We start from the raw sequence: 17,518 nt of genomic DNA, 5'->3' as shown, positions 1-17,518 counted from the left end.
TAGGAATTTAAACAATATTTCTTTAAATAACTATGATTTTTTTTTAAAGGGCTTACCTTCCCTGACTTCTTAGTGACATGTGGCACTACGCACTGTAAAGTCTCCCCCTTTACTATCAGAAAACCCACATTGTGCCACATTGTGCTTTTGTTTTCTCCATCTTAAAAACATCTTAAAACCCTCCATCTTAAAACCCTTCTCCCTTGCTGATTATTTCCTTGTTTCACTTACTGGCTCCTTCTTCCTGTCTCTCTCCCTGGGAATGGCCAACAGAGTTCAGTCCTCTAACCTTTTACCACACACACTATTAGAGATCATCCTCCTTTTTCAGAACTTCATTTTCTTCTCTGAATGCTGACAACTTCCATCATCTTACCAAATTCCAAGTCCCATATTCTCAAACTAATATTTCTACTTGGTTACTCCAGTATTACCTTGCTTGTGTGCATCAAATCGAAATCCATTTACTTCTTAAGTTGACTGCTTTTCCTGGCTTGCACTGAAAGAAATGACTTTATCCAGATTCTCTAGGCTTAAAACGCAATCAGCTTGACTCCTTCTCTTTGATTTCCAGTCACGCAGGCACTGAGCCCTTCTTAGCCGCGTACTTATTCCCTTGCTCTATTCCCATTGCCACCATCCCAAGTTCAGGTCCCTGTTCCTGCTGAGATCTACGTGACTGAACTCTCCTTAGTGGAATTTCCTCTACTCTCTGTCTCTTTCAATCTATTCACGGGACCAGACTTCTATAAGATCAATATTTTCAAAACACAGTTGTTATACCACTCATGTATTCAAGAGAAAAACCTAGTAAGGGCCCCTACAGGGTATGGGAACTATAAGGCCTCACACTAATCCACTTGATATTGAGGTTACTAATAACCTGACTCCACCTTCTCCATCGTATCCTCCAAGAGGCTCTCCTCCTCATTATCTTCCTCCCAGCATGCTCACTCACATCTCTCCTTTCCCTCACGCTATTTTTGCACAAATTACTCATGATTTTCTTCTCTCACCAACTAGGTGTAGTTCACATCCCATTCTTCCTATGAAGCTTTTGTTTTCTCCAACTTAAAAACACTTGCACTGTCCCTCTGTGGAATTTCTAATGCACCTACGCATATTCTAAAATTTGTACTTCATTTAATTCAAATGCAGAGTTAAGAGCAGCTAGAGGAATTATGAGTAATAAGTAAAGCTCCTTCCTCTGACTAGCTTACAGTTAGTGAAGAGTAAGTAAAAACATCAAGTCGTTTCTAACACTGCGATAAAACAAGATATGAAGGCATAACCAGGATGCTATAAAAACCCAGAAAGATATTTAAGCTAACTTGGGAGTTTGAGAGGAATGCTTCCTAGAGGAGCACATTCTAAGCAAAGTCTTGCGGAACAAACAAGAATTTGCAAGGCAACTCTGGTATATTATCTTCATCTCTAAATATTTAATGCTTGCATGTTTTCACTTCTTAACAACTCTTACTTGTAAACTCCAAAGGTGACTATATCTGAGTAGACTATATCTTATACAGTTTGTACCTTCATAGCACCTAGCATAATATTGGGCACATAGTGGTTACCTATTTAACTGTCACTTTTGCAAAATATAGATAGCAAAATACATGTGGGTGATGATTTGAGCATAACTAGTACTGCAAGAGGAAAGCTGTGATACCAGTGAAATCAATGAAATACACTATATAAAAATAAAATATACTGAGAACTGTCACTTGGCTGTTGGCTTCTAAAAAGTTGCTAATGAAAAACAATTGTAAACTTTTGTAAAATAAAATATTAGTTAGTAGCATAGGTAACAAAGTTGCCAGTGTATAATTTTAAATACTCACAGCAAACAAGCAAAATCAAGTTAGAATTTGATATTAACAAATGTTGATTTATAAATTTTTTTCTGCTCTTACAGGTAAAATCTCATTACAACAAATACATAGAAATCCAGCTTTGGAATGAATGTGAGCTGTTTCCATCATCTCAGGGCATGGTTCACAGAAACTATTTTGTGAATCTTAACATATTCTACATTAAAATTTTTGAACAAGTGCTTTGTCTGATCCTAGCCCAGTAATAATCATTTTCCACATTAAAAAAAATCTGTCATAAAATAATGCTTAATTATAATCTTGTTTAAAAAAACATTTTTCATGTCTATAAAGAAATATACTCTCTATCCAGACCCCAGCTGATTAATACATAAATAAAATATACTCAATTGACTGGTATCACTCATTGTCACATAGCTATTAATGGCAGAGACTGGCCTCTCAATCATCATTTTTCTGCTCCTTTTAAAAACAGTAAAACAACTGCTTCTTGACTCTTTATTACCTTAACTCTTCTAACTATTCAACATCAAGTAACAAGGAGGATCCAATTAAAATGCCTTATAGCTTAGAAGAGGCAAGGGGTGTGGGGGCAGGGAAGGAGATGGTAGAGAAACCAAGAATTTGGGACAGGCTTGATGATTCCTTCAGTCAAGTGCTGCACTCCATATAATTCTACTTAAAAATTTGTAAAGGGAGGCCAAGTGCAGTGGCTCACACCTGCAATCCCAGTGCTTTAGGAGGCTGAGGTGAGAGAACTGTTTGAGGCCAGGAGTTTGAGATCAGCCTAGGCAACATAGTGAGATCTCGTCACTACAAAGAAAAAAATTAGCCAGCATACAGAAGGCATGCACCTGTAGTCCTAGTTACTCGGGGGCTGAGGCAGGAGGAATACTTGAGCCCAGGAGTTTGGGGTTACAGTGAGCTATGACTGAGCCAAGGGCAACAGAGCAAGCCCTTGTCTCTTTAAAAAAAAAAGGTAAATAAAAAGGCTTAGGGTAAGCTCTGCTTCACTGCTAGATATGAAGACTAAGTTTCATAATTTTTAGGAATATATTTATTTGATCAAATTTCACTAACATCCAATTTGTATATTCCATGGAATTTGCTATATTGGGATTTTACCTGTATGATTAATTTCTCACACAGATCCAAAACCACCACAACACACTCACTGCAATGGAATCGTTTTGCTTTCAAAATCTTCTAGTAGAAGGTATTCCTCTCCTTCTTCAGAAACAAAAGATGACCCTTGGCTGGTTTACAATCACATAAGAAATGGAGCAAGATCACCATTTATAAATCAGTGAAATCTGTTAAGCAAGTAATACTGTGAGTCTGTAACAAAGACTACAAAATAGTAGACAGATTTCCAAAGAGCCTTGTAGGGAAAACTGCTCTTTGCCAAAGATGGCAGAGATTGTGTCTCTTCAATACAATCTCCCAAATATCGGAAATCAATAGGGGAATGTAAACCTGAAATATAAAGCCTGAGACATATGCCGTATGGTCTCTTTCAAGCCTGCAAATCGAAATTTAAAAAGTTTAAAGGTAAGAATCTTAATGTGTACACACATAAACACGCCTCTCTCTGTCTCTCTCTCACATGGGCATGTATAATTTACCTGGTGGGTTCGGGCTTCTTGCTTTGACAGTTGATGAGTAACAGGTAGTCTTGAGGATCCTCCTGAATGCCAAGAGTTTCCAGGTGTGGTGGAACATTGATTAGCTGATACGGAGGAGGTAGAGTAGCAGAGGATGAATCTGCCTGGGTGGATGGTGGTGCTGTATTTATAGCTAAAGGTAAATCAGCTGGTGCTTGTAAGGAGCTGCCAGGTGGCTTCACAGGATCTGCAACACCAAAGTTTAACTATCACGTCTATCACAGTTAAACAATTTTTGGAAAAACAAAGCTACTTTGGAGACAAATTGTTTCAACACACAAAAACAGAATAAATCATGACAATGTCAGCTAAAACAAACACTACCGAAATGGCGACCTTTATACAGGAAGTATTTTTTTATTCTTGTCAAAGAGATCTAAAGAGTAGGACTCTATATTCCAGATCCTCTAAAAAAGCCATGGCTAACCTTTGCCTTGAAGAGTCTTCAGTTTTGAGGCTATGAGAAGGAAGCCGTTCTACAACCTTAGTAGAAGAGAAAGATACTTTAAAACTCCGTGATAATAAAGTGCTTCCTAAGCCAACCCAACCTTCCAAGGAGACCCATTTAATTACACGCTATTTACCAGGCCCGTGGTCCTGTTGAGTACCAGGGTCAGCTCTTTACCCTGTTTATTTCGATGATCATTCTTTTCTTTCTACCTCTTAGCAGACTAGAGAGAAATACTTCTAATTCTGGGACTGGTGAAAATAAAGTCTATTCATGTTCAAGGAAAGAGCTTCTTTAAGGCATTACCTCTTCCCTCAGCTCATAACTTTATTTGCCATTTAGTGGATTTTTGTAGTATTTTCATGGAAAGAGGTCCAGCAAGTAAATAAGTAATTTATTATTCCCTTAACTATGTTCTGAGAGAAATATGAAAAGAGCTAAATTGTACAGAATAAAGCAATTTGAAAACCATGTGAAATTCTAGAATAAAATCCCGCTGTAGTCACTGACATAACCAAGTATATTAAAGGCCCAGAAAAAAATGCTCTGTTAGTCTGTTTAGGAATAGAAGGCCATAAATAATCCAGAAAAAGGCAAATGCTCATACATGAATAAATTTGTTCTTAAAATTCATATGTTATTTATGTTATTATAGAACAGAAAAAGCTGGGTTGAAACTGAAGCCTCTTCAGTTCCCATGTGGTAGCCTTGTATTCAATCTGTGAGGTGGGCGCCTGTTAGAAGGACCCCATCTCGCTTTGCTGGAAGTTTGTTTTTCTTCTTTTCCTTTTTTGCCCAATAAATTCTGTTTCCCACAAAGTGTCCTTCAATGTGTTCCTAATCCTTCCTGGTCACGTGACAAAAACCCAGTTTTAGCTGAACTAAGGAACAAAATTCTGCATCATTTTTGGTGCCCGAATGTGGGGCATGAGAAAGGGTAAGATGCAAACCAAAAAATCTTTTTACCTTTCATTTCTAAGCCTTTTTGTCCTCAGACTTCTTCTGAGGTTAGAGGGAATTATGCCCCCCCACAACTCCCATCACTCCCAGGGATCAGGAATGTTGGCCTTTTCCTTCTTTTTTCAAGTTAGACAGCAGTGGCTAAGGCCAAAAGGCCCTGCGTGGTGGGCTGGCCAGCATTCCCCACCACGTCTCTCTCCCGGTAGAAGAAACCTATTTGCATATGAATGACAGGTTCTTCCCCAGGCATCTTTTTCTTTTCTCCACCCTGTCAGCAGTTAACACAGCCTTACATTTAAGCTGTCTTTTCCTTTTCTCCACGAGGTCAAGAGTTAGCTTTAAAGCAAGGCCTTTTTTTTTTTTCCCGGATGTTTTACTAGGCCGAGAATGATAAGGAAAACTGCTTCTTATGGTAATCTGGAATTCTATTTCATAACATCAAGTTATGAAACTTATGGTGATCTGGAATTCTATTTCATAACATCAAGTTATGAAACTTATGGTGATCTGGAATTCTATTTCATAACATCAAGTGCTTTAACCCTCTAACATAATTAACAGGCTTCCCAAAATCAAACTTCAGTTTCAAAATTGTCTTTGCTGACATCTGGCTTTCTGGATGCTACAGAGGGCCCCTGGAGCACCCAGAAGAGAGATAAACAGGACTATCTGACATGTTTAGGTACATGGGATTGCCAAAATGATGTTTAATCTTCTTCAGGTTATATCTTCGGGAATAATATTAATATATGTTCCAAAATTGTATGGGATTTCTAAAATTCTAATATCTGAGTATAGGCTATCAAACACAATTAAGGTTGCTATGTTACTGTAAACCACAGAGATAACCAAATTTCTTTTTCAATTGTGTTTCTGACTGTAACTACTGTAGACATTTCATTACTCACAGACAATTGTCTTGTTTTGATCCTCTTCAAAAGATGGTTTATAATCAGCTACAGAACTTTGACAGGTGCTTTCAAATGTAGGTTTCTGATAACTTGGGAGATTGTGACATTGGAATAAAGGAAAAATGTATAGGACTCATGGAGGGCTGAAATGTTCACGAATATCAAGCAAAACAAGAGTTAACTAAATGGACTGAACTCATAGAAAACTGAAGTAACCTTTTTGACTTTTGCTTGGAACACTGCTGATCCTTGTTTATCAGAGTCCGAGGAAACTTATTTTGAGCTATTCACGGCCTTTAACAATTGAGTAAGGTATAATCCTGTGAACAAAATTTGGAGTATATTTGTCTCTCTGCGTCTCTTCTCCAGAATTTGGAAACTAGTTGTGAGTATTCTTAACTTATGACAATATGGTTGTTTGCATCAGTGCAGTAAGAATCCATTTTCTTTTGCAACAGGATGCAATTGGAGAAACTGGTTGTTTTACCAAGGCTTTGACTAGAAAGGTATGCTTCCCTTTAAGGAGTCAAGCTCTACTTGCAGAGCCGAATAAAGCCCCTTGGGAAAATTGGCCTCATAGCTCATCTACACAGTCCCCGTACAGGGTTCCTAACCTGTGGTGAGTAGAGAACGCCACTTTCCAACAGGCCCAGGATCCACATGTTCTTGGGATCTCAAGAAGAGAGGCATTTACCCAACTCACAGGTATTTGAGGGTACAAACTCATGGATGGACTTGGCTTTAGAAAGTCCTATCTGAGATTCCTTGTGGAACAGAGTTCCATCAAAGTCAATCTAAAAGGCCTATGTTAATTACTCGGGCTGGGCACAGTGGCTCACACCTGTAATCCCAGCACTTTGGGAGGCTGAGGAGGGCAGATCACTTGTGGTCAGGAGTTCAAGACCAACCTGGCCAACATGGTTGAAACCCCATCTGTACTAAAAATACAAATATTAGCCAGGTGTGGTGGCACGTGCCTGGAGTACCAGCTGCTCAGGAGGCTGAGGTGGGAGAATCACTTGAATCCAGGAGGCGGAGGTTGTAGTGAGCCGAGATCATGCCACTGCACTCTCACCTGGGCAATAGAGTAAGACTCCATCTCAAAAAAAAAAAAAAAAAAAAAAAAAAAAAAAAAAAAAAAATTCTTGCCACACTTTATGCAAATAATGGGGCCAAGTAAAAGACTAAAGTCTATTTTGCAAACAACTCTGTCCTATCATGATTTGTTTTATTTTATTTTTTATTTTTATTTATTATACTTTAAGTTCTAGGGTACATGTGCACAACGTGCAGGTTTGTTACATATGTATACATGTGCCATGTTGGTGTGCTGCACCCATTAACTCATCATTTACATTAGGTATATCTCCTAATGCTATCCCTCCCCCCTCCCCCCACCCCACAACAGGCCCCGGTGAGTGATGTCTCCTTTCCTGTGTCCAAGTGTTCTCATTGTTCAATTCCCACTTATGAGTGATTTGTTTTTAACAAAAATGAGGACTGGAGAGAGAGAGAAATGTTTCAAAACTTGTCATACATTTGTCATTATATTCTAGACTCATTAGTTGTTTTTAAGTTCTTGCCTACATTTTAAACTAACCCTGCTTATTCCTGTGAACCAACCAGCAATCCCTGGCTGCAGCTCAGAAGAAGCTAAGGGGATGGATAATGTAAAAATCTGGATCAATATTCTAGTTCTAAGCAAATATCCTGCAATTCCTGTCAAGTGATGGGAATAAACAGGATGCCCATCATCCGGAGGTTTCCTTTTTGGAAAAGTAAGACCAAGGGAGCTAACCAAAGCCAGGTCCCATGCACCCAAATCTTAGCAAGCATAACTATAGCCACCAGTTATCTGGGTGTGTCACAAGACATCCTTTTCTCTCCCTTGTTGGAGGAGGACTCAATTCCACAGCTTCACCTTAGCATTCAGCTTATGATAAGGAGTCCATACAACCCCCCAAGACACATTTTTGTCTCAAACTCAATTCTAAACTTTGGGTAAAAGCGCTAGGAAATAAAACTAGATCGGACAGGTCCAGAGGCAGACAATAATGGAAGTTAAAAGGCACAGCTCAGGTGAGTATGACTTATCCCTACCGATTAAGCCAGGCTTCTCCTTTCACAGATAAAGGTTATGCCAATATCCATGGCATAAATGCAGGCTAGGGAATTCAAAGGCTACTGACAGCAGGGGAGATAGGGCATATGTGGGTAAGAGCACATATTCCCACCCCCGTAGGCCCCCCTATTAACATAGGTGAAGGCTACTTTGATACCCATGGGTGGCACCCTGTAGAGGTTGCTGGGACTTGGGGATATAATGATGGAAGAAAGAAAGAGATGCTTCACTTTCTCCCCCTCACATACCCTGGGTATTCACTAGGAAGAGAAGGGAACCTGGAATGCTTTGCTCCCCTCTTTCTAGATGAGTAGCCCTTCACCTTTAGTCCGTACCCCTTTCAAATGCATTCTGAATACCTAGGACTCCTTTGGAAAAAAAATCTTCTTTTTCCTCCTCTGTCCTCCCTTCGCTGATGGGTAATTTTGTCTCTGTACTATGGGACACTCCCCTCTGAAGCATCCTCCAAACTGGGAAAAGTTAATTTCCCAAACCTTAAACTGGTTGACTTAGGATTGCGCTTGGGGGAAGGGAACACAGAAGCCTGACATGCCAGAAAAAGGGTAAAAGGTTTTTTTTTTTTTTTTTTAAACCAGTCAGGCTTTGGCCTCCCTCTCCCTGTGCAAACCAATAAAAGGCCTTGGGATTTTTTAGCTGTCTTTACCCCCCACCCTGTTCTGTTTTCATACATGTTTTTAATAACCTGGTTTGTCTATTCTCGCCTTCAAGGCCATCAAACTCCAAACAGTCATGCAACCGGAGCCTCAAATGATGGCCCCTTTTGCCAGAAACCCTTAGATACGCCTCTGAGGGGGATCTGACTGCTGTTTTCCCAAAACAGGGACCCTTGTCAGCAAGAAAAAGTTAAGACTGGTCTTCGTCCTTATCCTTATTATAAAGGCAGTTAGATGTACTTCTTTAGAGTGGGGAGTGATAGATGCGGGGAGGAGACTGGCCTTTTCAGATCCTGGGTGGTGGCCTGGAATTCAGTCTGTGAGGTGGGGAGCCTATTAGGAGGACCCCCTCTCACTTTGCTGAGAGTACTTTTTTCTTCTTTTCCTCTTTGGTCCAATAAATTCCGTTCCCCTCACCCTTCAATGTGTCTGTCTTCCTAATCCTTCCTGGTCTTGTGACAAGAGCCCGGTTTAGCTGAACTAGGGAGCAAAGTACTGCATCAGTAATGCGTGTCATTTGGCTTGTTAATTTACCATAGAGAGGCGAAATATCTGCTCTATTTTCTCTAGATAATAAATTATAAGAATAAATCCACATGCTTTTGATAATGCCTTTATGTATTTAACTATAATATTCATAAATGTACCACAAGCATGTTTATTTAGCTCATTTTACAACCTTTTGGGCCTAAGAAGTCATATCCTAATTATGAAGCCTGAATAATAATGTATTAATATGGCTAAATATGACAGTTTATCTCTAATTGTGGTTCCCAATAACAAACAAGAAAGGATCAGAACTCCTATGCATTGTGCGTTACATGTTGCAGATGCTGAAAAAATGTTTCATTCACAGGGCAGACACTCACTGAGCGCTCTATTTGTTTTATTATTTATTTATTTAATTTTTATTTTTTGAGACAAGGTCTCCCTCTGTGCCCAGGCTGGAGTGCAGTGGCACCATCTTAGCTTACTGCAGTCTGGAACTCCTGGGCTCAAGCAAACCTCCCCTCCTAAGTAGCTGGGGCTACAGGCACACACTACCACATCTGGTTAATTTTTTAAACTTTTTGTTGAGATAGTGTCTCACCATGTTGCCCAGGCTGATCTCAAACTCCTGGGTTCAAGAGATCCTCCAGTCTCAGTCTCCCAAAGTGCTGGAATTACAGACTTTGTGTCAAGTCAGAAGAAATTAAGGCAAGAGGCACTTCCAAATCTGTTAAGACCCATTCACCTGCATGTGCAGTTTTGGGATTTGCTCCTCAAAAACTCTGAGCACTCCTAGATGAATCAAGTTCAAAAATATTCTGTTAGAGAATCTGGCCTGAGTAAACAGAAGTTGAATCAACTTCTAACTTTTTATCTTTACTATGCTCCATGTAATGTCAAGTCTTCATAGCTCATCTAACAAAATCTAACACCTTATGCCTGGAGTTAATTTTTTCTTTTTTTTTAATTTTTAAAAATTTTTTTATTTAGATACTGATGTTTATTTTCCATGTTGCTTAAGAACCCGTGCAAGAACAGCTTAAGACCATTCAGTGGTTGCTCCTACCCATTTAGTGGCCTGAGCAGTGGGAGCTGCAGACCAGTCTTCTATGGCAGGCTGGGTGCTCCAGTCTTCAGAAGGGAACTGCTGAAGAGGCACAGAAGGCACCTGCACGCCTTCAGATCAGTGTGCAACCTCAGGCTGAGTAGCAGTGAACTCAGGAGCTGGAGCAGTCCATTCACACTGAAATTCCTCCTTGGTCACTGCCTTTTTAGCAGCAGCCTGCTCTTCTTTTTTAATCACTTCAGGATCTTTGTAGAAGTAGAGTTCAGGCATGACCTCCCATGGGTGTTCACAGGAAATGGTGCCACACATGCGCAGAACTTCCCGAGCCAGCATCCACATCAAACCCACGGAATGAGCTCCCTTGTTGTTGCATGGGATGGCAATGTCCACATGGCGCAGAGGAGAATCTGTGTGACACAGAGCAATGGTAGGTAGGTTAACACAAGAAGCCTCTTTCTATGAGAGGCTGGTCTTCAGCCCTGGGGTCAGTAACCACAAGAAGCCATGGCTCCCAGAAGGCTGCCTGCATCTGAAGGTTCCAGGAGTGAAGCGGCCAGCAATTGGAGTGGCTCCAGTGGCAGCAGCAAACTTCAGCATGGCCCTCTGGCCAGTATTCCTGGAGGATATAACACTGACATCCGCAGGGTTTTCAACAGCAACAATGGCACGAGCTGCCAGCAGAAGCTTCACCCAGGTCCTCTTCAGATTTATAATGTAGATGCCATCACTTTTCCTTTTATAGATGTACTGTTCCATCTGGAAGTCAAGATTGGTGCCACCTAAGTGGGTTCCTGCTGCAAGGAACTTAAGGACATCCTCCTTCATTTGCAGGACATCAAAGTCTCTGGACATTGTGAAAGTTTCCCTTTAAGTTACAACGGGAATCTAGAACAACGCCGTATGGACCCCTCTGTGGGTAGCGCAGAAAGGCCTTTTTTTTTTCTTTTTTTAAAGTCGGAGTCTCGCTCCGCCACCAGGCTGGAGTGCAGTGGCACAATCTTGGCTCACTGCAACCTCCGACTCCCTGGTTCAAGTGATTCTCCTGCCTCAGCCTCCCGAGTAGCTGGGACTACAGGCACGCGCCACCACGCCCAGCTAACTTTTGTATTTTTAGTAGAGACAGGGTTTCACCATGTTGGCCAGGATGATCTCAATCTCCTGACTTTGTGATCCATCTGCCTCAGCCTCTCAAAGTGCTGGGATTACAGGGAGCCACCGTGCCTGGCCTTTTCTTTCTTATATATAAACGTAAGAATAAAAAAATGAATTTTTGGATATTTATATGACATAATGCCATAATTTCAGTGGATGCTCATAAATACCTGTTGTGGTATCTAAAAATGTTGATTATAAAATGGTCATCAGATCCTACCCTGTGAAATGTTTTACTGTTTTGATTCAGTTGCAAATACAGAGATTTATTTAAAAGGATTTAAAATACCACAAATAGTGACTCAGAGTTAATCCTTGAGGATTTAAGAGAAGTATGAAAAATATTTATCTTTTAAAGAAGAACTTAAGAAAAATATATACAGTATTGAGGAAAAAAGAGCAGCCCACTCAGAAAACTGTTAATGTATCCTACAAACTGTATTCACAAGTGTATTCCATATATTTCCCCTTTCCTCTACAGTACAGGCATGGTAAAATGGAATAAACCAGCTCAATTTTTAGTTCTGACCAAAAATCACTACTCACTGGAAATACTTCCCTATATGAAACAGTATAAATTCTAGCTTTTCACTGTAACTACTAAAATAACTTTTTCAGGTGGTTGTTGTTACAGATACACTTTTAACACTTTTTTTAAACTTCATGGCTATACACTAAATGCACTGAGTGGAAAAGAAAATCACCTAGCCAGGCAATTACGTTTGTCTGACTTGGTTTTATTAACACAATAGGACCATCTCATTTTTAACCTTCCACTTCTCCCACCTGTAAACGACAGAAGTGTCTTACCCTCTTTATACCTGCAAGATCCTCTCAATTTTCTGAAAAGAGGGCAGAGATTCAAAGGTTCCTTTTTAAAAAAAAAAAAAAATCCTTTTCACAGCACGTGAAGACATATATATATATATACTTTTTTTTTTTTTTTTTTGAGATGGAGTCTTGCTTTGTTGCCCAGGCTGGAGTGCAGTGGCGTGATGTGGCTCATTGCAAGCTCCGCCTCCCGGGTTCACGCCCTTCTTCTGCCTCAGCCTCCCAAGTAGCTGGAACTACAGGCACCTGCCACCATGCCTGGCTAATTTTTTTGTATTTTTAGTAGAGATGGGGTTTCACTGTGTTAGCCAGGATGGTCTCGATCTCTTGACCTCATGATCCACCCACCTCAGCCTCCCAAAGTGCTGGGATTACAGGTGTGAGCCACCGCGCCCGGCCGAAGACTTACATACTGCTAAGAGGCAATAACTAGAGAAAAACTTTCATTATGTTTGCTAGCAAGATCATGAAAAGACCTTTAAACAGCCATGAAAGAAACCCCAACCACTCCAAACCACATTAACATACAAAGGACTTTAAAAGGGAAGAGGGAACCATGCCACTACTTTGGCTCAGACAATGCACTATCTTCAAAGTTGTAGTCTTTGGGATTATTTTACTCATGTTAATTTGACTATGTACTCAGCTATGCATATTTTAATACAAGCATTGCACTGTGTGTAAATATTCTCTAACACTACATTTCTGAGCAAAGCTAAGCAACTGGTCTGAAAAAATAAACTTCTGTTCTACTTTATAAAGACATGTGATTTGCCTCTATTCTATACTACTATACCGGTAATGGAACAGACCATTTTGCTTTCTGCCTTGAGTTTCTGACTTACTGCTCTAAGTAATGCTGGTATCAAGCTTCTAAGAACCAAACATTAGTTTAGGGTTTGCTTATGTGTGTAAAATTATTTCCCATTTCTTAAATCAAAAGGCATGAAGAGTATAATTAACATCCATTAAAGGCTAATAAGCTGCTGGAGCAAACTCCTAATTGAAATTTACTTAGGAAGCTATTAAGTACTGCTAGAGAAAGCCTTTCAGTGAACAAGCTTCCAGTGAAGAGTAGATTATCATGTGATGAAATCCACAAATAATAAACTGGCCCACATGAGCCCTAGCCTAATGCACAGTTTATCCTATTTGAAACCATAATACCCTCGTGTTAGTATCCCTCACAAAAGTTGGGGTGCCAAGACAATGCCTCTAAACATTCAAAATAATTACTTAAAGAAACACCAAATGGCAGAAGAGTTGAAGCCCTAGGAAACAATTCTACTCTGTCTTATTGGTAAGGTAGAACGTTTCAAACTTGATGTGATAGGCTCTTTGATTTTGTAACCACTAAATTACTGTATCTGAGCATACCATAATAAAACTGTGGTGATCCCCATGTTCTTTTCAGGAGACCAAATAGGTTTATTTTCTCTGAAGATGGGCTATATCTACTGATAGAATAATTTTTTTGGTTTCTAGTGTAAAAGTTTACCTTTATGTTCACAATTAAATGTAAACAGGTCAGGGTTACTCTGCTTCTATTGATTAATGATTTATCTGGTGTGCTTAAGAATTTTTATTTCTGTAAAGAGAAGCATTTCGAATAGAACTGTCTAACTTAGCAAATAAGCGTCTACAAAGAGCACGCATTATCATTAATACTAACATACCATTTTCTCACTTCTAAATACACCGTTTTTTGTGGAAGAACATTTCAAAAAGGCAAATCTAACAAGTGGATACAAGTAAGACATAGCAGTAGTTGCAATTTTCTGTGAAGCAGCCTGCATTGCAGTTTCTTCAATTTATTCCTCAACTACTGAAGACCCTTAAACATAGCATGATCTGTTTAATCTGTTTCAAGGAGAAAAACTTTTTATTTGTCATGACTCCCTCTTTAGTAGATTGTGAAATATTCTTGGAGACTTTAAATTAAACCTTTAGGCAATGCTGACAAATGCCATAATTCTTATCCAGAGGTTTGAAGGCCTAAGAATTACTTGTGGGGAATTTTAGAAATCTAGGTGACTGGGACCCACCGCAGGAGACTCAATAAATCAAGATCTCAGGAGCAGTGGCTTGGAAATATGGAAAAAAAAAGAAAAAAAAAAAAAAGAAAAAAACTAAAAACTCTCCGGTTGAATTGGTTCTCAGGAAAATGCAAATTAACACCACAAGATACCACTAACACCCAACAGAATAGCTAAAATTAAAGACTGACGACATCAAACGTTGATGAGAATGTAAAGTAAACTCTCACACGCTGCTGGTAGGTAGGCAACTGGTACACTAACTTTGGAAAACTAAAGCTGTTAAACCTATTAAAGCTAAATATACGTCTGTACTATAACACAGCTATTATACTCATGGGTGTATACCCAAAAGAACTAAGTGTTTATGTTCATCAAAAGACATATAAAGAAATGTTCACTACAGCTTTGTGTTAACTAAAAACTGAAAACAACCCAAACATCAATCAACACTCAAATAGATCCATAATTTGTGATATATTCACACAATGAAATGCTACAAGGAATGAAGAACTGTTGTTACATGCTACAACATGGATGAATCTCACAGGCTTAATACTGGAAAAAATAATGGTTCCAATGGTTCCTAAGTTCAAGAATAGGCCAAACTAATCCATAGTAATAAAAGCAAGTTTTAAAAAAATTAATTTGGGTGGAGGCTTTATTGGAAAGAGGCACAAGAAAACTTTCTAAGGGAGGGGAAGTGTTCCATTTCTTAATCTGAAGGGCAGTTACACAGACATCTGTATCTACATGTAGATATAGATCAATATATAAAACTACATTGAACTGTATACTTAAGATCTGTGGCCTTCACAGTAGTAAGTTATACCTCAATAAAAAAGTAAATAAAAAGAAATTTTAAAAAGTCCCTAATTGAGAAAGATTGCTTTACAGGAAAGGAAGTATATGTATATTCTTGCATGTTAGTTTATATCTACTTGACTCAAGGGGAGAATATCAAACAGAGAATTGTACTTTTTTTTATTAAGCCACTACGATCTGGGCATTTTGAGAAAAGCAACTCAGAGGCAACTTTCTAATCCTACATCTAATTAGACCAGAGACCTTCATATGAAGTTAGTGAGCTGCTTCCCAATACTTGTTTAGCAGATCTAACAGCTTCCACCTTGTGTTGTAGAAACAAAAATAAATCTGTACATTTCCAAAAAAAACAAAATTAGTTTCTACCCTCAAATCTACTAAAGAAAAGCATTCATAGGAACCATACACAGTTTAATGAGCTAGGACTTAAAAACAGATATAGCCTGCCAGCACTTTCAGTATTCAATAATAGCAGTGGTCACCTGGGGCAGCGGAAATAACATGGTAACGATATTTTGAGAGGTTCCTGGAATCAAAACACAGGTCAGATTTTTCCCTTTTCCTTTTGTTTTCAGGGGAAAATTAGTTATTCTCACAGGGATTGGGGACAGTTATTTTCTTAGAGTGTGATAACCAGGCATGGTCTATTTCTTCTCACATCTAGTCTGAAATTAGCATAGTAAAAAAATTATCTTGTGCTGTTAGCTAATTTTCAAGCCAACAGTAGGAGGACAGTCAGCTCTCTGAAACAGGAAGAGCAGAGGGCTTGGGACAGATCTAGATAAAAACAAAAACATCTATTATTTAGTGATTGGTGGTGACATCTATTTGGACACAAGAGAATATAAAACAGGTAGTCAAGTTAGTGGAAGAACAAAGGCATTTTGATGTTTACCTTGTCATATTAAACTGTATGAATATGATTACAAAGGATAATAGCAGTATTCTGCTATTTAGAACTTAAATGGCTGAAAAACTTTGAAAGTCTTTTTGCAGTTTTGCCATTATGGATCAAAAACCAAAATTACAGAATAAAGTATGATTTTGGCTGCTTAATACTACATAATGAAGAACTGTTCATGCTTTACAGATTTATTCCAAGAAACTCAACAAATACTTCAACACAGTATATTAAGACACTTGTAAATGTGGCTATTTGGGGAAATAACCAGGATGAAGTTGTGAAAAATCTCAATCATAGAATTTAAAAAATAAATGCAGTTGCATTTAGATATAGCTCATGACCTCAATGTAGAACGTATTGGCAGATTAAAGTCCTTAGATACTTGTTTTATCTATTAATGAACACATAAAAATGACTTGTGATTAACATAGCTGTACTTGGTAGCCAACTCACAGACTATATATAAGAAATCTGATTAATCATACTACGAATTTTCTTACAACCCTCCCCCAACCATGGATATTGTAAAGATGAAAAGTTCACAAGTCAAGAGTTGTACTCAGCCTAAATATGCCTCTCATCTATTTTGTAAGGAACAGGGAGTTTTGAACTGAAAAGATCACTGCCACTGCTAACTATGCTTATCTAGTTCTTCTTTAGCAGAGCACTTATGAATCAGTAGTATAATTCCTGGATTATTTGTCCCTCCTACTAGACTGACTGTAAGCTCTATGAGCACAAGAACTATATTCGTAAACTTCCACAGAATTATACTTTTACACATATATATATACACTGTATATATATTTTAATGCATAATTTATATATACATATGTATATATAAACTTGCACTCATCAACTATTATAATGAATTATTTTGGATATTTCTCTTAATGACTCCTCTCCCATTAGACGCTCAGTCTGTGATGTTTACCTTTTGTCTCCTTAACTAATCACCTAATATATATTTGTTGAATGAATTCCCACAGCCTAGTAGAGTGTCAGCAAACTCAAATAATTTGGTGAACTAATCAATCAATTTTCTAAAAGCATACCAAGCTTTCCTTCCCAGAGCGGAGTGGGTGTTTGTCAGGCTCCCAAATGATAAGAATCATCCTAAGGTGGCCAAATAGACAAGACGCTGTGCCTTAAAACTTGCAAAGTTAATCTCAGACACTTGAGAATTAAAACTTCTTATTTTGGGTTCTCAACCCTACCCACCCTTGAATAGGCTTCAAAAAATTAGACTCATATTCCTTGACTGAAGAATGCACATCCTTTATGAGAACATTTCATTTCCTTTGTAAATATATTTAGGAACATTGTAAAAAGAAGTAAGAAAGGTGGAAGAACATCTACGATTTAGCTTTTTGGATCAGCTCAATCTATACAGACAACCAACAGAGACAAAAGTCTGCCCTTATGTCCCCCAAAACAAATTCTACATTGAAAAGGCAATAGGCAAAGGAACAAGAAGAAGATAATAAAATGACAAATTATTTTAACTGAAAATCCATCACATAATAAAACTAATGTGCTGTCTAAATCCAATAATTATCATTGATGTCATTGACATCAACTGACTAGATGTTAACCATTAA

At 38.6% G+C, this 17,518-nt stretch overlaps 1 protein-coding gene across 3 annotated transcripts in view; it reads right to left on the bottom strand.

Moving 5' to 3' along the window:
• Positions 1-17,518, bottom strand: part of GAB1 (GRB2 associated binding protein 1) — a 131,724-nt gene that overhangs the window by 33,315 nt on the left and 80,891 nt on the right. For 2 of the 3 annotated variants that reach the window (XM_054485114.2, XM_054485112.2), the window contains exon 3: positions 3,461-3,686. In XM_054485114.2, the coding sequence (XP_054341089.1) occupies positions 3,461-3,686 (226 nt within the window). Of the gene's footprint in view, positions 1-3,460; positions 3,687-10,169; positions 10,292-17,518 lie in introns of those variants that run through there. The other variant, XM_063664146.1, reaches the window with a different exon arrangement.

Source organism: Pongo pygmaeus, chromosome 3, assembly GCF_028885625.2.
Source record: "Pongo pygmaeus isolate AG05252 chromosome 3, NHGRI_mPonPyg2-v2.0_pri, whole genome shotgun sequence".
Classification (NCBI taxonomy): domain Eukaryota; kingdom Metazoa; phylum Chordata; class Mammalia; order Primates; family Hominidae; genus Pongo; species Pongo pygmaeus.
The sequence above is the reverse complement of the archived record's forward strand: the minus strand, read 5'-3'. Positions and strand labels throughout refer to the sequence as shown.